This window comes from Mixophyes fleayi, chromosome 4, assembly GCF_038048845.1.
Source record: "Mixophyes fleayi isolate aMixFle1 chromosome 4, aMixFle1.hap1, whole genome shotgun sequence".
NCBI classification, from domain to species: domain Eukaryota; kingdom Metazoa; phylum Chordata; class Amphibia; order Anura; family Limnodynastidae; genus Mixophyes; species Mixophyes fleayi.
Window position 1 is genome coordinate 16,215,374 of NC_134405.1, and position 21,068 is coordinate 16,236,441.

The 21,068-nt window shown below is 37.9% G+C and overlaps 1 protein-coding gene across 1 annotated transcript; it reads right to left on the reverse strand.

Annotated features, from left to right (window-relative positions):
- Window positions 1-5,072: 5,072 nt before the first annotated feature.
- On the reverse strand, window positions 5,073-9,249 carry LOC142150462 (olfactory receptor 5G9-like). The gene is made up of 2 exons (XM_075205655.1): window positions 9,214-9,249; window positions 5,073-6,017 (listed from the first exon to the last, which is right to left on the reverse strand). Exons 1-2 carry the CDS (start codon window positions 9,247-9,249, stop codon window positions 5,073-5,075), a joined length of 981 nt encoding a protein of 326 aa, XP_075061756.1.
- Between the last annotated feature and the right edge of the window lie 11,819 nt (window positions 9,250-21,068).

Sequence of the window (21,068 nt, forward strand, 5' to 3'; positions counted from 1 at the left end):
ATTTCTGTAAGGCTAAGCTCATTGCCAGTAGTTCTTTATTCAATTCGGCAGGAATACATTTTTTGGAGTAGAAACCACAAGAATGGAATTTCCCTAGGGTAAAACATTGGGAGAGAATAGCTCCTACTCCCACTGAAGAGGCATCGATTTATACTAATAACGGTTTAGATGGATTTGGTTGCCAAAGAGAAAAACTTCTTTCAACAGGTAAAAGCTTGAGTGACCTTGGATGACCATGCCTTAACATTGTTACCCTTCTTAGTGAGAGCAGTAATGGGAGCCTCTAAGGTGGAGTGTCCTTGAATAAACTGTCAATAATAATTGGCAAATCCCAAGAAATGCTGAATCGCTTTTAGGCCAGATGGTTGGGGCTAATTAAGCTTGGACCTTCTCAAGATTCATCTGCAAACCAGTACCAGAGACAATGTAACTGAGAAAGGAGAGTTTACAAAATAATTGATGCTTGCAATGTCAGGAGGGTGCTTCTTTCACGTGGAACAATATGAAGAGAGATACTTGGAAAAAAAATTAAGATTTCATCAAGGGAGACCACAACAACATACAAAAGATCTCGAAAAATCTAATTCAAACATCTTTGAAATACTGCTGGAGCATTAAAGAGACCGAATGGCATGACAAGATATTCGCAGTGACCATCTCTGGTATTGTAATTATTATTAATGTTTATTTATAGGGCACGACAAGATTTCTGCAGCGCCGTACATAAAACAGATAGTGGACCATACAGGGTAAAATAGTACAGAACAGTGAACAAAAATACCAGTACTTCAATAGCTCAGTGGAGTTGCAGGAGAAGAATAGGTAGAAAGACAGGATGGAAGAGGGCCCTGCTCGTAAGAGCTTACATCCTAAAGGGAGGGCAAACAGACTTGAGGCACAATGGGGAGTCAAAGGTGATCAATCACAAGAGGAGTAAGTAGAGGGACAGGGGAAGAGAGGAAAGGAGATCAAACATGGATAGAAGGTTAGGTGGATGGCTTTGAGGAACAGATGAGTTTTAAGTGCACGTTTGAGGGGGATGGAGTGTTGGAGGTTGTTGCAGTAGAAGAGGACATCCTGGAAGAAATCTTGGATCCTGGAGTGGGATGAGGCGATCAGAGAGGAGGAGAGGTGATGGTCATTGACTGAATGCAGGGAACAGGATGGATTGTGAATGGAGAGGAGGTTGGAGATGTATGGGGCAGTGGAGTGGAAGAGGGCCTTGTAGGTAAGGATGAGCAGTTTGAAAAGGATTCTGTAGGGGTAGGGGAGCCAGTGTAAGGCAGAGAGGGGAGACAGAAGTGAAGCGGCATGAGAGGAAGATGAGTCACGCAGCCGTGTTAAGTATAGACCTGAGGGGGGTGAGTGTGGAGGTCGGTGAGGAGGAGGTTACAGTAATCCATACAGAAAATGATGAGTGCATGAATAATTGTTTTCGTGGCATCCTGATAGGAAGGGCCAGGTTCAGGCTATGTTCTGGAGTTGGAAGTGACAGGATTGGCGGGAGATTGAATGTGGTGGGCAAAAGCGAGGCAAGAGTCAGGGTTGAAAGGGAAAGGGAAGAGGTGGTGGTGTTGTTAATAGTGATAGAGAAAAAAAGATGGGATGAAGATCTAGAAGGAGGGAAGACAATGAGAATGGTACTTTAGCAATGTTAATTTTGAGAAAGCGGGAAAACATCCAAGAGGAGATGGCGGAAAGGCAGTCAGATACACGAAAGAGGAGGGGGAGAAAGATCAGGAGAAGAAATGTATAGTTGAATGTCATCAGCGTAAAGGTGATATTGGAGACCGATGAAGGTGATGAAATTACCAAGGGAGGTAGTGTACAGAGGTGGTCTTCCATTCATCGCTGACTCTAATGCAAATTACATAAAAAGCTACCGAATATTAAGTTTGGTGAATATGCAGGCTTATTTAAAATAGTCAAACAATTGATTGATGAGTGGAAGTGAATAACGGCTTTTGACAGTAATGAAATTGAGACCTCCATAATCTATACAAGGTCAGAGGCTGCCATCTTTCTACTTCACGAATAAGAAACCTGCCACTGCTGGTGAAAATTACTTTCCAATATATCCTTTTCGGAGATTTTCTTGATAAACATAGACTCAGGTTCAGAGAGGGGATAAACCCTACCATGAGGAGACAATTTCCCAGGGAGTAGATCGATGGGATGGTCTCACATTTGAGAAGGGGGAAGTTCTTCAGATTGTTCTTTGCTGAATATATCTCTGAAGGCAGAAAATTAAGGAGGAACAGCAGAAAATTCAGTTTGAGAAATAATAAAACAGTGGCTTAGAGGAAGAAATTTCTTCAAACAAGAATCCTCGCAATCTGATGCCAGTCCAAGACTTGTGCAGTATGCCAATTAAAGGTCAGGGAATAAATCTGCAGCTAAAGAAGACCCAGGATGATCAGGCAAGAGACTTGTGGAATGATCTAAATGAGAATAGTTTCCACATGTTTTGCCCCTACTTGTAAAATCATAGGTAAAATTGAATAGTTGCTCCTGGGATTATATGTCCACCAAAGCAGTCAAAAAAATTGGAGGCTTGACAAGAGTCACACGCTGTCAATCTCTACATTGGTTGCATTTTTTTTAACCAAATCCAATATGAAATACTCCTACTACCATTCAAAGACATCAACAAAACTTCACTAACATACATCTATTAACTTATCTCAAAATATCTCCCAACTCAACACCTCCATTCTTTACATGATCTGCTTCTCTCATCATTACCTGCTCATATTCCTGGCTTCAGGACTTTTTCATGCTTCACTCACAAGATCTTCCAATAGTCTTCAAACTTTAAGCCTTCACTGAAAATCCACCTCTTCAGACAAGCTTATTATATTCCTCAACCAACCTCTTAACCTTCCTGGGGTATCCTATTACCACTCTCTACACATTTTGCATGTGTTCTTTCTATACCCAATCAACCATTTGAACTTCTCCTCCATGACCAAAATTACTGTGTGTCTGGATCATAAAGCCCACTAAGCAGTCACTTTCTACTTTTGCAATTTGTTTGTGCCATTATGCAATATGTAGCACTTACCTGTATCTATTAAATTCTATTTTCCTATAGATTGTAAGCTTTTACACCGTGCCCTCTTACCTCTCTGCCTATCTGTAATACCCAGTCTCATTTTATTACTGTATTTCTTTCCAAATGTAAATCACTAATGAATATGTTGGAGCTATATGAATAAATAAAAATAATAATAATAATAATAATAATAATAATAATAATAATAATTGCACCTTTCTTTTTCAGATTTCATGCACCAGACACATAAAAAATGCCTACATAATTATATATCTATTGGAAACCCAAATGCACCGATTATTCATTCCTGTGATAATCTATAAATCTAATAATTTAAAGCGCACAAAAATGTGAACAGTACAAACACTGGTGCAATGAGATAGCGAACAAGCTAAAGTGCTGAGAATTTTTTCCCAGTCAGAAATGGCCACTTCATTTTAAGATTATGTTGTATATTACAAATTAATAATCCAAACAAGCTAAATTTGTATAGTATTTGAAACAAAATAGTGTCATAAACTATATGACCTGTTCAGGAGATGATTCTCACATATGTGTTTAAAGAGTTTAAAAGTTTAAAGTTTTCATATTATCCATATTCCACGTAAAGAACATTGGTATATGAGATAACAATACGTTTCTGGGCTGTGCAGTAAGAGTGAAGGCCAAAGTTAAATCTACTTCCAAAAACACAAATATCACCAAACTTCTGTAATAAAGAGAACAAAGGTCATTTTCAAACATTATTTGGTCCAGAACCTGTGGAGTCATTTCATAACTTCTGATATATTATTATAGTTGTAAGGACAAGACCTACCTGCGTTGGAACCCTGGGCTTATCATCTCTAATGTAGTGACCGGTCAACACAAATGTATCTCTTTTTTGCAGACTTTATTTCTTCCAAGGTACATGATAGCAAGTCATAAAGAGTAGAATACAAGCTTAGCGTGAATTTTAAAGCTGGTACGTTATTTCTTTCTTCCCTTATCTCTCTTGTCCGAAAGTACCAATTGCATCTATATTTATACAGTTTCAATATTATTGAATCTTCTACATATTGCCATTTCAGCCACCTCAAGGGTGTAATATGGCAAAAAAAAGTCACAAACCTTGTTGAATACAAATTGACATACAGACATATAAATGCAAAACAGTGACTTAAATTAAAACAGAAGGAATGCACAGAAACAAACACTCATGTGCTCTTTCTCATAATCTGACAAGTGTTAGAAGATTAGAAGATTTAGACAATTTTCTCAGTAGCAGAATGATCCCTGAAAGCTAAAATTTTCCACCTAATGTACAGAGTTATTGAACCTTTTTTCTTTATTGACCACACACCCATCTCCTTTGTGACATCACTGAAAGAGCTGTGTTGGTGCGGGGAAAAGTTTTACAGTCATCTTATTTCCCTCTTGAAAACAGTTTTATTACTGTGTCCAAAACTATATCATAACTCTCTACTGGAACATAGCAAGTATATTACCTTAATGCTACTAAATGTGATATGATTGTCTGCACATACACATAGAAAAAAATACTATTAGGCTTCTAGGAAAGATACCTCACACTTAAAGGTTCCTTATGAGACTTCTATATAATTGACACATGGTATCTGCCTGTTTCCTATAAAGGATTGTATGAACTTGGATTCCATCCATCCATTCTTCCTGGTCTTAGGAGTTTAGCCAAACTTTTTAAGGTTCTCTGATCTCTTATGTGGGTAACAAAACAGGGTGATTGACTTTCTGGAATAATGACATCTCTGAGTACATAATCAAGGTAAAGTGGCAGAAATTGGGCCTCTGAATCCTTGTTTCCTTCAACAACATATATTAACCCTTTGCTTGCTTATACTCAGTGATTTGCTGGAAACCACTTTGATTAAAATAACTTCAGCTTTTAGGATAGATCATTATGACAATATTATATAGATCCATAATTATCCGGATTAGGTCATACTCATGACAACAGTTATGCATAATAATGTGTAGATTCAACAAAAGAACATGTGTTCTATTGAACAAGATTGGTACAAAATATATTTTTATGTATTGTTTTGTGTAAGGCTTTCTTGATGTCCTTATTCCTGAGGCTGTATATAATGGGATTAATCAAAGGAGTCACCACTGTGTATATGAGTGATAAGATTTTACTTATGTTCAATGATTGCCCTTTTGTTGGTAGAACATAAACACCAAACAGAGTCCCCAAAAATATGGACACCACGGTCAGGTGGGAGCTACAGGTGGAGAAGGCTTTCTGTCTGACAGTATTAGATGGCGTCCTTAGGATTGTAAGAAGAATATGAACATAAGATACTATGATTATTGTACAAGGAATGATAACCACAGGAGCACTTAGTACAGCAACTTCTAATTTTACAATTGTTGGATCTGAGCAAGAAATTTCCAGTAGGGGAACAAGATCACAGAAGAAATGGTCAATGATGTTTGGTCCACAAAACTGTAGCATTGATGTTGTTATAGTGTCAATCAATATAATGGAAAAACTCAACATCCAAGAAATGATCGCCAATTTCATACAATACGCACTGTTCATTATAGAGGCATAACGCAAGGGGTGACAGATGGCCAAATATCTGTCATAAGACATCACTGTGAGAAGTAGACACTCAGATGTCTCTGAGGCACTGAAAAAATAAAATTGAACAATGCAGCCAATAAAACTAATGTATCCCTTATCATTCAGTAATATAAAAAACATATTGGGGACAACATCTGTGGTTAGTAAGATATCATTCATAGAGAGCTGTGTGAGGAAGAAGTACATAGGAGAATGGAGGTTCTTGTTGTAGGACACCAGTGTGATGATCAGGAGGTTCCCACATATGGTCACACAGTAGATCACAAGGAACAGAATAAAGAGTAAAATCCTTATATTTTGGGTTCCCTGAAATCCCAAGAGGACAAATACAGTGACCGAAGTCTGGTTGTTCCTCTGTGTTGATCGAGGAAAGTAGAAGAAAGCTTAATAAATATACATTTTTAATGTAGATTAACAATAATAGCAATAAGCTAAATGTAAGTAATTAATTCTACTTCAACATTACAAAACACAAGTCCTAGAAGAGAAGGAAGACAAAATTTGTGATAGGAATGTGTCATTTATTGATTAACATATTATTGTGTGTTTGGCTGTGAGTTGGAAGCAATTTTAACTATATTTTTGTTTTTGCTTAGTTTTTTATTATCTACTAAATTGATTATTTAACTAACTTTTAGATTCATTGTGTTTTAACTGGGGTGTAGAAGTTAGTCTCCCATGCACCTCAGAATGTCTAGCTGGCACGCCATGATGATGATGATGCTGCACAATTTCTCTTGCAACCTAGTGCGGACGTTCTTCTTCTGCCATATTGAGCATTGTGTTCAGTTAGCTGAGTGCTATGTTTTAACAGTTACATGACTGGCACACGGGCATGTTTCTTAACGCAGAGGCTGTCAGGGACAGTTGGGTTTTAGCTTAGGAGGAGAGCAGTACTACTGGGCATCCAGGATGTAGATCTACTTAGTGTTGCATTAAAGCCTAGCACAATAGAACATAACTCTACATTTGGCAGTCATTAATGGATTAAAGCAGTAGGGAGTGCTTTCTGATTTACACCAGGGGGTAAATGTATCAAGCTGACAGTTTTCCGACGGGTTTGAAAAGTGGAGATGTTGCCTATAGCAACCAATCAGATTTTAGCTGTCATTTTGTAGAATGTACTAAATAAATGATAGCTAGAATCTGATTGGTTTTTCAAACCCGCCGGAAAACTCTCAGCTTGATTCATTTACCCCCAGGTGTTAATGGAATATCAAAGATATAATTGACATGAAAAGGTTATTATTAAATTATATTGTATATTATAAGTTGTCATGAGCTGGACCCTCTCTACCCGGCACCGTCTCCATTAACCTTATATGTCCTTGTTCTGCATCTATGTATGATTTGTTATACCGACTGTCTGGCGCTTCTGAGTTTTGAGGCACCTGATAAATAAACAATGATGATGATAAACAATTTCTTTCAGAATTTACAGTATATTGATTTGACTAGAAATCAAAAATGTATTGCTCATAATTATTTATTCTTTTTTTTTCGCTAACATTTATTTATATAGCGCCAGCATATTCCAGAGCGCTTTACAATTAGCAACAAACACAATATTCTCCATCAGCTATTTATATAGTGCCACTAATTCTGCAGCGCTGTACAGAGAACTTACTCACATCAGTCCCTGCCCCATTGGGGCTTACAGTCTAGTTCCCTAACATACACATACACACACACACACACACACACACACAGACAGAGATACTAGGGTCAATTTTGATAGCAGCCAATTAACCTACCAGTATGTTTTTGGAGTGTGGAAGGAAACCGGAGCACCCGGAGGAAACCCACGCAAACACGGGGAGAACATACAAACTCAACACAGATATGGCCATGGTCGGGAATTAAACCCATGACCCCAGTGCTGTAAAGCAGAAGTGCTAATCACTAAGCCACTGTGCTGGACAGTAATAAAACAATACTGGGTTTGAACAGACAGACAAGAGGCAAGAGGGTTCAGCTCGCATGCTTACAATCTATAGTACAATAGGAGTTTGTTGCATGAAGTTAAGTGTCACTTATTTCATTTTAGTTCAGCCAGATTGCAGTAGGAAAAAAGTGCTTTATGGGGCTATGTGATCCTGTTTCGTGGTCAGAGGGTTGTTTCAGTAAAAAAAGAGAATGATAAGCTTACTTGAAGAGATAGGTTTTCAGGTGAAAGAGTGAAGATTTGGAGGCTAGAGAAATGTCTTGTGTGAGTTACAGGCTGCACCCAGTTTCCACAAACTGGGTGCAGCCTGTAACTGGGAATGGGAGCAGATAATGTGTGGGTGAGAGATGCTGATCTTGTGCAGAGCGGAGAAGTCAAGTTGGAAGAGATTTTGAAACTCTGAAGTGTTCCATGTTGGTACTGTTTTGTTTATGACCTAAAATGTTAGCAGAAGTATTTTATATTGGATTCGGTAAAATACAAGCAACCAATGTAGTGACTGACAGAGAAGAGCAACAGTAAAAGAACCTTTTACAATGAAATTTAAAATAGCCGCTGCATTTAAAATAGATTGTACAGGTGAAATTCTGTTTCAGGAAAGACCAGTAAGGAGGGAATTGCAAAAGTAATTATGGGAGATAATGAGTGCATGAGTTAAAGTTTTTGAAATGTCTTGTGTTAAATATGTGCGTATTAAACTCATAAAAGAATGCACAGAAAAAAAACCTATCCAATTAATGTCCCTTGTTAATAGCAAAAGGTTTGTTGACAAAAATTAAAAAATAAAAGTCCCCCCCTGAAAATGCAAGTATGCAAATGCAACTAATGTCTCATGTACACAAAGTACTTTTTTACAATTGTTCCTGATTGCAAACACATGTTCTAGCATACAAACTCAGCTGTCATCACCAATAATTGGCACTTAGACTAGACTTGTAGCTGGAGCAAGATATACGGCTGAAAAACAAGTACTTTAGAGATGTCCAGAGGGTGAATTGGATACTGCCACGTGTGCTCGAGCTTGGCACACTCTTACTGTACTTTGACAACGGTCAAATGCCCCTTCCCCATTCTGTTCCTCTCTCTGAAATCATTAGCTGTCGTAAGTGTCCTTTGAGCTTGAAGGTGATATGGAAGCTGCTGCGTTCTGCGGCATATGGTTCAATTATGAGCATTGTATACAAACAATCACCAGTTACGCTCCTTAACGAATCAGGTCCTTTCTATTTATCACTTCATGGTTAATTTTTATCACATTGGCTGAAAAAACAGGCAGTAATTAACTTATGCGCAAAACAGAATACTAATTTGCACCACTTGCATTGTAACATGGTTTTGTACAGGAGACTGAAATAAGAAGTTTCTCAAGTTAAGATCCTTAATGAATCAGGCCCCAAATTATCATTTCCCCTCTATTACCTAGCTTCTTAATCACTGTTATGTCATTGATTGACAAAAAATAAGGTACAAATGAAATAAAATGAGCATAACATCATTTATTTGTTGCCTCAAAAGGCTACTCTGGATATTCTGTAATACCAAGAGGTGTATGTCACAGATTTGTATTTTATTTTATAGATTGGAGATTAGTTAGATAGTACTTACATCAGTAACTTCCTGCTGATGAAGATGGTCACTCATTTCTACTCTCTTGGAACTTTGGTATTGCACTCTTTTTTGTTGTCAGGTGAATTAGAAGTACATGGATAACTGGGTTCAAAGACAAAACGTAATTTGACCATTATTTTTATGCACCTATTTTCCAAAATATCATGGAACACTGGAATGTCTACCCTTATATATAACACAATACATAAATTAATAAAACAACTATGCAAAACAAATTGATCTTTGGAGAGTTCTTTGATTTGTTCCTGTGTGTGATAAGAATCAGACCACAGGGAGTATTAGAAGATTGCTGGTAATTAGTCCCCAATAGGACGAGAATAAGTTACTTCATTAAAAGGAAAAACTGTAAGGAATGATTTGCCTTGCATCCTCTATAACACTGAGAAATAAGAATGTATGAAATTATATACATTTGTTCCTATAAGTACATCTGACCACTGTTCATTCATGTTGAACAGTCATAAAAAATACTCTGTAAAAACTGAACCTTTTAGGAAAAATCCATTGTGATAGGATGTTTGTGGACTATAGAATAACCTAATACAATCTGCATTGAGGAATAAAATGTGACCTGATCTTCATCCAAAATACACCCTCCAACAATATCCAGTGCAAAATGGTCTATTACATTGTAATGCATTAATAGATAACATCCTTCTAATAAATTAGTTGATTTTGCAACAGGTGTTATGGTCAATTTGGAGCATCTGAATAATGAAGATCTGATTCACATGGCAAATATCATCAGTTTGTTTGATCACTATATGTAATGGACCAAAATGATCACTAATCATGATAAACTTGATTATTGTTACCCTAACACACTCAGATGAGAACCAATGAATCTTAACATATATATGCTATAACTGATTTGCTGATACACCAGGGGCCTAATTCATTAAGGATCTTAAATGAAGAGGATCCTTATTTCAGTCTCCAGGACAAAACCATGGGCCTGATTTATTAAGGATTTTAACTTGAGAAACTTCTTATTTCAGTCTCCTGGACAAAACCATGTTACAATGCAAGGGGTGCAAATAAGCATTCTGTTTTGCACATAAGTTAAATACTGACTGTTTTTTCATGTAGCACACATACTTGATAGCTTATTTGTACACTGAAATTTAAAGTTGATATTTGTGTGCTACATGAAAAAACAGTCAGTATTTAACTTATGTGCAAAACAGAATGCTAATTTGCACCCCTTGCATTGTAACATGGTTTTGTCTAGGAGACTGAAATAAGAAGTTTCTCAAGTTAAGATCCTTAATGAATCAGGCCCCATGTTACAATGAAGGGGTGCAAACGAGTGTTCTGTTTTGCACATAAGTTAAATACTGACTGTTTTTTCATGTAATACACACATATCAACTTTAAATTTCAGTGTACAATTAAGCTATCAAGTATTTGTGTGCTACATAAAAAACAGTCAGTATTTAACTTATGTGCAAAACAGAATACTAATTTGCACCCCTTGCATTGTAACATGGTTTTGTCCAGGAGACTGCAATAAGGATCCTCTTCATTTAAGATCCTTAATAAATCAGGCCCCAGACGTTTATTGATGAACTAATATCATACATGCTTAGCTCCAATCATTGTGTCAAGATACTACATTGAAAGAGTTATTTCAGTTATACTTTGCATATCAGCACATACATCTTCAATATATCACTGCTGCTCGCTGCCTGCCATTCTGAGCCTGTGATTAGTATTAACCAGACATTTTCTTTTTTGCTATTGGATTTGTTTACTATTAAGAGACATTTAGTCTCACTCCTCCTTTCTACAGAACGAACATTGAAATTGTCTCTATCATTTCAAATTCTGAATTTGTCTATTAATGTCCGGATAATTTGCTGGAGGAACTTGCTGCTGCTCACATCTCAGGCAAGTGGAACCTAAACCTCTTTTCATTATTTGAGCTTCTGTCCCTGCACGTCACTGAACTTGCGCCCATTAATTACTGTGGCGTTGTTCCTCTATGTGCAGACTTACTGCTACTCACAGAATTTGCTGCCAACTATTTTCCATGAAGGGCGATTGTCTGACCTGCTTCTACTACCTGATTGTTTGCTGTTCCTAGCATTGCATTGGTGGCACTGTACTCTATTACAGATTGTCATCAGTTCCTCTGTTTCTGGACTTGTGATTACATTTCCAAGTTTTGCGAGTCTATTCATTCCTGATTCATTATTGAGCAAGAACTTTCTACGTAGTAACCACAACTCATTTTTTGCATTGCTACTTGCTGTTGACAAGCAGAACAATAAATTTTACTGTGCTCCGGATAAGCCTTTCTTTATTCTGAAATATATGATTTATGCCTGTCTATATTGCTGCATTTGAAACCATCTGGGGCCTGATTCATTAAGGATCTTAACTTGAGAAACTTCTTATTTTAGTCTCCTGGACAAAACCATGTTACAATGCAAGGGGGGCAAATTAGTATTCTGTTTTGCACATAAGTTAAATGCTGACTGTTTTTTCATGTAGCACACAAATATCAGCTTTAAATTTCAGTGTACAAATAAGCTATCTAGTATTTGTGTGCTACATGAAAAAACTCAGTATTTAACTTATGTGCAAAACAGAAAACTAATTTGCACCCCTTGCATTGTAACATGGTTTTGTCCAGGAGGCTGAAATAAGAAGTTTCTCGAGTTAAGATCCTTAATGAATCAGGCCCCTAGTTATCATCATTCTAAAGTACTGTGGCTCATCTGTACTCAAGGCATAGTCATGGTTGTCACAGTAGTTCTTAGGAAGGAAGTATACTGGAATACTGCCTGTTCTCTGTTTCTCCTATACATATGATAGCTCTGTATGTTGAAGACTGGATATTTTGCAACATTTGTTTTAATTCAGTATATTATTTTTTGGCCATAGAGGTTTAGAGGTTAAAAGCCATTAGGGTTTGGTCATGCCTGCGTGCCAATCAGATCTTTGCAGCTGAGATGTTGAACCAGTTTGAGAATCAAATTAATATTAATGTATAGTAGCATGGTAATTTCATTTTTTTAAGTATTTATTGAACATATGAGATAAAATTTACTGTATTTTCTGGAAGTGGTATGTGAACTTTTAGATATTGTAATCGGTGGAATTTCATTTACATTAATTAACATTTCCTCTAGCTGTGGATAACTTCTGCAGTCTTGGGACTAAACCCAATTAAGATACACATGGGCAATAATCATAAAATAATGAACTCACTGAATGTTTCCACATTGTTCACTGTAGACAATTTTCTTATGTTTTGCTTTGCTTGTCCACCATCATAGAGATGTCATTGTATTTTTTTCCTCCAGCCCTTTGGAATAGTGCCTTGCACATGAATGGCATTGTATTTGAAGTATAACCCACTAATGTGAGAATGAAAAGACCTGTCCCAGTGTTAGGCTGTCTGGTCAGATAACGAACCTGCAGAACTGATAGGCGGAGGTCTTCACCTATAGCAGCCGCCTTTCTTGTAGAGCTAGACACGCTCACAGGTACTTGGATGCCCCCAGTACTTAACTCCAGTGTAGTGTAGGTTCATTATACTAAACCGCAGCGCAGGCCCGGAGACAGCGGAGATGGTGATGGATGGTCAGACGAAAGCAAAGGTCAGGGGTCACTTGCAGGGTAGAATAATCATAAAACATGCCAAAGGTCAGGGTCACGAGCAGAACAGCAGAATTCAAAGTACAGGCCAAAAGGTCAGGGTCACAGGCAATCAGGCAAGGTCCAGTAAACAGGCAGAAGGTCACAACGGGTATCCAGCAATCAGAGTCTCCAGAGCAGGTCAGCAATAGTACACAAATAGGATGCTATAACCGGCAGGGAGGCTAAGCCCTCCCTTAAATATTACTGACAGCCAATCAGAGCCTAGCTCTGCAAGTATCTACAGCTCCAGCATATGATTTAATTAATTAACTTACTTAGCCCACAGGCTGGGGGACTGTTTGCGCGCACTTTCTACATTGCTGGGATGTGGCGCTGAATAACTAGCGCCAAGGCAACGGTCGGATGCTGCCCGGAAGTGACATCACGGTCGTCAAGGTGATGGCCGGGACGCTGGAGAGCACTGGAAGCAAGTCGCGGCGGCTGTGAGTACTGCCACGGCTCGTAACACCCAGGTTGTGAAAAGAAGATTTTCCACAATTTAAAGAAACTCCTGTGAAACTACCACTCAAGTACTGTAATACCCATATTAAATTACCCGAAAAGGATTGAAAAGGTGTGTTACAACACCCAACAACAGTACAGGAGAAGGAGGAGGAGGAGGAGGAGAAAGCTCAGGGAGGAGGTGCTTGATATTGCCAGAGAGGAGGCCAGAAGGGTGCTGGATGTCAGAGAGTGAAGACAACTACAATGGTAGCAAGGACTATAGACTTGTTTTAGACGCTAAAGTGAAAGTGATAAATAACTTAGCTGCTCACTTGAAAGAAATTGGCCAAGAAGTGAGGTAGTACCCTGAATGAAGGCTAGGTGGTAGAAGGTATCAAGCTGGTATATTTAAGGTATAGGATTTATTGTCATGTTGTCAATAAAAAAAACTTATATCAGGTAGATAGCTTCTGTTGGCAGACAGGAATATTATAAGCTCAGTTTTTGAAAGATTGAACTGAATAAGGACATAATGTTGGGGGAAAATCTATGGTTAACGAAGCTGCGGGTTTGAAAAAGTGGAGATGTTGCCTAAAGCAACCAATCAGATTCTAGTTATCATTTATTTAGTGCATTCTGTAAAATGACAGCTAGAATCTGATTGGTTGCTATAGGCAACATCTCCACTTTTTCAAACCCGCAGCTTAGTAAATATACCCCATAGACTGTTGTGTGTGGATGAAGTACACGGGAAAGGTTCTTGTTCCCACATATGGTCACAATGCAAAACACAAACAACAGAGAAAAAAGTCAAATTCTTACATTTTGTGTATACAGATATCCAGGGTGGATGAATTCAGTGATCATAGTTAAATTATTTTTATGTTCTGAGTCAAAGTCAAATAAATTTAACTGCAAATCAATTAACATCAAGTTCCATACTAATAACAGCAAGCAAAATAGTACCGTTAATTATTAATTGTAACAGATAAATAAACTCTAAAAGGCAGAAGCCTATTTGCAATGAAATCAAACCAGGCAATTTGGTGCAAATATAGTAGAAGTCCATAAATGTGACAAAATATTTTAGACAAGGCACAAAATTGAGGTGACCTATAATATGTGTCTAACCTTTAATAAAGTATACATTGGAATGTGTAAAAGACAGATGTTCTTAATACATTTTTGATTGTTGTCCTCAGAACTATGATCTGAGATAGCTCCATAAGCACCATTTATTAATATTTATTATTGGGCAGCATGGTGGCAAAGTGGTTAGCACTTCTGCCTGACAGCGCTGGGGTCATGAGTTCAATTCCCAACCATAGCCTTATCTGGGTGGAGTTTATATGTTCTCCCTGGGTCATTCCATGTCAGTTCAACCAGGGTTGTCCACCACCCATCTCAGATTTCTAAGAACATTTTTTAGTTAAGAGAGGATGTCAAAACAACTATTTCTGCCAAATATCTCGACTGTCTGACAATTAGTTGATTAAATATTTATTTTTCAATTTATTAAATAATTTATTAATCGCGGCTTCTTTATCCAGTTTATTTGAAGTATTACGGGTTTTTATTAAGGAATCAACACAAAATTTGGACCCCTAAGGTAACTCTTCCTCCCGAATCCAAAACTCCAAACCAAATTACTGTATCTGCCTCATGTTTTGCGTTATGGCAAAAACGCACGTTTTTCGAATATAATTAAAACACTAGATTCAATTAACATTAGGGATCCCATTTTCTGGGGGGTGTTTAAAAAAGGTATAAATTACTACCTCAAAAAAAATCAGCCGGGTAGTCTGTTTTATAGTGGAGAAAAAAAATAATGAAGTTGATGCTGGATTACTGCTGTACAGCATACATAATTTACACATTGTTAAAAACCATACCAAAAAAGTGAACTAAACTGAGGCAATGGGATAAACCTCCCATACAGGAAATGAACAAACAGAAACTGATGGGGAGGGGATTCCCTTTAGAGAGACCAAAACTGAAACTTTCCAGAGAAAGAGAGGGAGACACAGAAAGAGACAATCATGACAGCTGTACATTTGGTAGTCTTTTAAATACAGACTGCCATATTACGATCTACTCAAAAACCATTGAATTACATAGCTGGGACCACTCTACAGATGAAGAAAAAGAACTTTTGATTCTGAAAACTAAAGTTTTAAATGCAGTAACCAATGATCCTGAAACCTCAGTCTGCTAACATCATGAAAAGCTTCTGCTGCTAAGATATGAAGAATTTCAGAAAACATGCTGTAATCCTTTCTTGTCTCACATAAAAGGAGCCAGAAAAAGCTTAAAAGTTATGTCACTGAATTGGACCAAAGAACATGGTGACTGTCAGCTTGTTGTATATTTTAGGCAAGATGATTGTGACACTTCAAACTGTGTGAGCCTATGCGTTATTAGCGATACCCGTGACCATTTAGCTATAACTGTGCATGCCTTCATTACGGTAGTTATGAAACATTTAGCGATAATATTGTCAAAATTGGAGTATGTTTACTACTTTAGTGATGGTGCTAGTGCACAATACAAGAAGTGTAAAAACTTTTTTAATTTATGCTTCCATAAATATGACGTCAACGTTCAAGAAGAATTAAATTTTTTGCCACATCTCATGGTAAGAGTCCATGTGATGGCATTGGAGGGACAGTTAAACGTTTAGCCACACACACCAGTCTGCAGTTGGTGGAAACCCATCACATCTTGACACCTTTGGACCTGGGCAAATGAAAATGTACATGTGGCATAAAGTTTTTTTTACGTATCACGAAACTAAATACAAGACTGCAAAACCAAGCTGCATAGCCGTCTAGAAACAGCAAACACTGTGGCAGGAACACGTTCTCATTGCAGATTACAGCCTATTAGTAATGACAGCTACACATATATCGATTGCCATCAGACGACATAAAGACAGGAGGAACCAAAGTTAGTGTTACTATGGCCACAGTCACAAAAAATGTGGACAAAAGTGATCTGCAACCTGGAACATACATAGCAGCAGTGTATGCTAACATCTGGTACATTGGGTATATCATTCAATGTAATGAGGAGGAACAAGATGTACTGATACACTTAATGAAACAAAACCAATCAACAAATGTGCTGTCCTGACCTTCAAGAGATAAGTGTTTTGATCCTTTTATTCACGTCCTCTGTGTAACGGGAGTGCCCACTATCCGAGGAAGTACTGGTAGGCAGAATATACTTTCTGGTGACACTTTAAGGAAAATTACAGACCGTTACAGCAAGTTCCAAACAAGGGAAAAATAATGAGATTATTGACTCAACTTCAGTTATGTTAAAGGGTTTTAATTTAATGGTTTCTTGTGTTAATTATGTATGTGGTACAACAGTAATCGAACATCAACTTCATTATTCTTTTTCTCCACCATGAAACAGAGGACCCTGCTGATTTGTTTTTGTGGTAGTGATATATACCTTTTTAAACACCCCTAAAAAATGGGATCCCTGAAGTAAAATGTAAAGTGGTCCCAGCTATGTAATCCAATGGTTTTTGAGTAAATAGTAATATGGCAGTCCATATGTAAAAGACTACCAAATGAGCAGCTGCCATGATTGACTCTTTCTGTGTCTCCCTCTCTCTTTCTCTAGAAAGTTTGTTTTGGTCTCTCTAAAGGGAATCCCCTTCCCATCAGTTTATGTTTGTTTCATTTCCTGTATGGGAGTTTTATCCCATTGCCTCAGCTTAGTTCACTTTTTTGGTATGGTTTTTAACTATGTGTAAATTATGTATGCTGTATAGCAGTAATCAAGCATCAACTTCAATATTTTTTTTCTCCACTACTTACTCATTTTATATTTTATTGTACGCGGGTTATACCATAGGCAAACCGAGGGGGGGGGGGTTTCTAGTGCCTGGAAACCCCCCGCCAAGCCTGGGGCACTGTATAATTGGGGTGGTTGGACCCTGCCCCTGCTTCACATGGCTCTACTTGAAAGGGGAGATCTGCGTGCACCTAATAATAGTGCCCCTGTATATTATGGGGATAGGACGAGTTGTAGAGTTGGAGAGCAGCAAAGCACTGTCTGATATTATAGCCACGCCCCCATGCATGCTGGTCACGCCCACTGGCGGCGTGGTGTGGAAACTACCCTCTAGAAATCCTGCGTTTGCCCCTGTACACATTGTAAATTTTAATAATATTTTACATAATTAAAATATAATCATAATATATATCCTTTATTCAGAGCCATGATTTTTTTTTCTATGTTTTTTTTTGTGAATGAAACACTCACTTCCAAGGCGGCAAAGAAAAGAGGCCCAACTTTCTCATATATTTAAGGAGATGAGCAGATATATCATCATCATCATCACCATTTATTTATATAGCGCCACTGATTCCGCAGCGCTGTACAGAGAGCATATATATTATTTTCTTTCTCTGGAGAGAGACATAAACTGAGTAAGAGCTAAAGAGTTACAGAATCCTCTGCAGACTGCCAAACATTTTGGAGAAACAAAAGTGTAACTCAAGGATTGTAGCACTAGAACATTGCACCTCAGCAAAATTACATTTTATAATGTGAAATTCAAGTTACTATGGAATTTTTCTACATCTCCTATGTAAAATTCATCCAGCACTACAAGAGTTATGAATGCTCCACAGTATATAAAGTACAGTACAATGTTTTAAAAATATTGAGTGTAAAAAAAGTTGTGAACTGAGTAGTTACAAAGGTGACTATGCTCTTCATATTCTCATCACCCCTCTAACACCTCCCTTAAATCACTGTTGGTTGGTTGGTTGTCAAAAACTAAAGTAAAAAATAAAATAAAATGAGCATAAAAAAATGTATATGTTGCCTCAAAACAATGGGCAACTAGGCAAAACAAGTAGATCTTTGGAGAGTTATTTGATTTGTCCCTGTGTATGATAAAAATCAGTCCACTGGTGCATTAGAGGATTACTGGTAATTAGTCCCCCCATATCTCAAGAACCAGTAACTTCATTAAGAGCAAAAACTTTAATGAAGTATTTGCCAAAACAGCCTCTATAACACTGAGAAATAATAATGCATGAAAATTAAAATATATACATTAATTCCTATAAGTAAATCTGACCACTCTTCACTCATGTTGAGCAGTTGAAAAATTATTCTGTAAAAACTGAAAGGATCTTTGTGGATTATAGAATAATCTAATGGAAGGTAGAATAGTCAATTTAGATTTTTTGCAAATTGTGCAATCAAAACAATAAGATTCACCATTATCAATCGCTTAATATTATTAATAGTATTATATTTTTTGCACAATTTGGCATTACATAGTGCCAGAAAAATATAATAATTTTCCCCCTTAAAATTAAAAAAATAAATCCTCATAAGTAAATTGCAAATGAATTTTGCCCCTTAATAAATAAATAATGATTGCCTGAATTATTTATATATTATTGATGCTTTGAAAAACGTAAATTCTAGCCGAGTTGACGTCGGTTTGTGATTTGTTTGGCGGTTTCAAAACTGCCGGAAAAATGGTCAAAAAGCGGCAGTTTGACCAAACAGCCCTTTAGTAAATCTAGCCCTTTATGTAATTTTTAAGATGAATTTCAAACATTACTGTGTTCATGCTTGAAGTTCATATTTACATTGTGTTTGCCATTCACATGGAAAACCATTCAAAATATTATACAATCTAGACATTTATGCTCGACCAAGCTAGAACATTGTCATTCCAATTCACCTTGCTTGAATTTGGCCTCAAATTTTTGATCTATCTAAAGTTGGAGAATTTATCATGATTTTTGAACTCTAGAGCTGATTTCATGAACAGTTTCCGCCTTAGTGACATCTGAAGCTCAGAGGCCTAGAATGATTTATGTGATTAGGAAATCACAATATAGGAAATATGTTAGAAGCTGCCAATTCGGAAACAATTTCCAGATTTGGGAGTTTGGATCTAAAGAACTTATGGAAGAAGGGTTAATCTGAAGTGTATCTTGGTGAGCAATGATGCTGTGCAGGTGCTGGGTTGTATGCCTGTGGTTAGTGCAAGAATGCCTTACCAATTTATTTAGTCTCCATGCTCAGTATCCAACGATCTGATTAACCTGTATCTCTGTGTATTGACCTGGTTCTACACTGACCACGGATGCTAGCTAAAGATCTTCTGATGAAACCACTGTTCAAAGGAGGAGGAGAAATGCCTCAGGTACACATACTATATTATTGCCGCCATGTCTGATAGATATTTATTCACCTAAGCATATGTGGATTTCCAAGGAATATCTGTTGATCAGCACTTTGATATCAGTACATCTGTATTTATTTGCATGTGTTGTTAGCCTAACACACTCAGATGAGAACCAATATATCTTAACATATATGTGCTATAACTGATATAGTAACACACCAAATATTTATTAATGAACTAACAGGATGTGTCAAGTTGCGAAGTTGAAAGAGTTTTTTCAGATATAAAATTCTGGCTTTGCTATTAATGTCTGGATAATTTGCTTATGCAATTTGTTGATGATCACATCCCAGAAGAGGTCACGCTAAACCACTTTTCATTATTTAATCATTTCTCACTGCACAAAACTGAACTGGCGCTGTATCCTATTATTAATGTGGCATTGCTCCTCTGTCCATATTTACTGTTGCCTACAGAATTTGCTGCCAACTGTTTTCCGTGAGGGGCCAGTGTCTGACCTGTTTCTACTACCCCAGGGGCGCACGCAGGTGGGGTTTCTGAGTCTCCAGATACCCCTCCCCTCCGCTTAAAAAGTGCCCTACATAGCGGCACTGTACTATACAGCAGCCGCGGCGCCGTCAAAGAGGCATCCGCGATGGTGCTGTGCACCGCCGCGGACGCTTCTTTGACAGCGCCGGGGCTGCTGTATAGCACAGTGCTGCCGAAACTGAGCTGCAGCGCATGCGAGGCAGCTCTCTCACGCCCCTGTACCTGGTTGTTTTCTGTGCATAACATCACTGTTGGGGGAGATAGAAAAAGAGAGGCCATTCTGTCACATCGGGGCCAGATGGAGAGATAGTGATTTACTACTGGGTGTGTGTGGGCAGCGGTTTGGGCGAAGTCTAGTGGGTAGCCAAATGGTAGAGCAGATCGGTGAGCCTCCTAGCAAGTCTGATTCTATGTCTACCCAAACTCTGGCCCACGGGGGAGAGTGCCAATGGACATACTGAGCTAGGCAGCCTGCATAATAGTAATTCCAAAGCTTGGGGATGCCCAGGCCACGTGCTATGGGGGAATGCTGAAGGGTGCGAGCTGTGATCCTTGGACATTTATTGACCAGATGAAACACATCAGTGGATTTTATGAACATCAGTGACATTAACACATTTTTAGGGTAGGAGGGGGAACCATAATGAGAAAGGTGTTGAAGAGATACAAAAATCTGGGGAGAAGGTTAATTTTCATTGAGGTGACCCGGCCAACCCATGAGATCATGAGTTTATCCCATAAAGTTAAATCACGCTTGATGCAGGTTATAAGGGGAGGGTAGTTGGTCTGATAGAGGTGAGGGCAACAACCAGGTATCTGGCGTGGGAGGTGTTCTGATGACAGGGGAAATTTAGTTCCAAAAGCTGTTTTTGTTTGAGGGGGATGTCAAAGTATAAGATATCTGTTTTAAGAGTATTCATTTCGAAGTGAGAGAGGGTTGATACTGTGTGGAGTTCTTGGCATAGATTGGGGAGGGAGATTAGAGGGTTGGTAATGGTATTATTATTATTATTATTAT

Coding starts and splice junctions, on each gene's coding strand:
- LOC142150462 (XM_075205655.1), bottom strand. CDS start 9,249: ATGAGTGACCATCTTCATCAGCAGGAAGTTACTGAT. Junction 6,018..9,213: donor ATCAGCAGGAAGTTACTGAT/GTAAGTACTATC, acceptor CGATCAACACAG/AGGAACAACCAGACTTCGGT.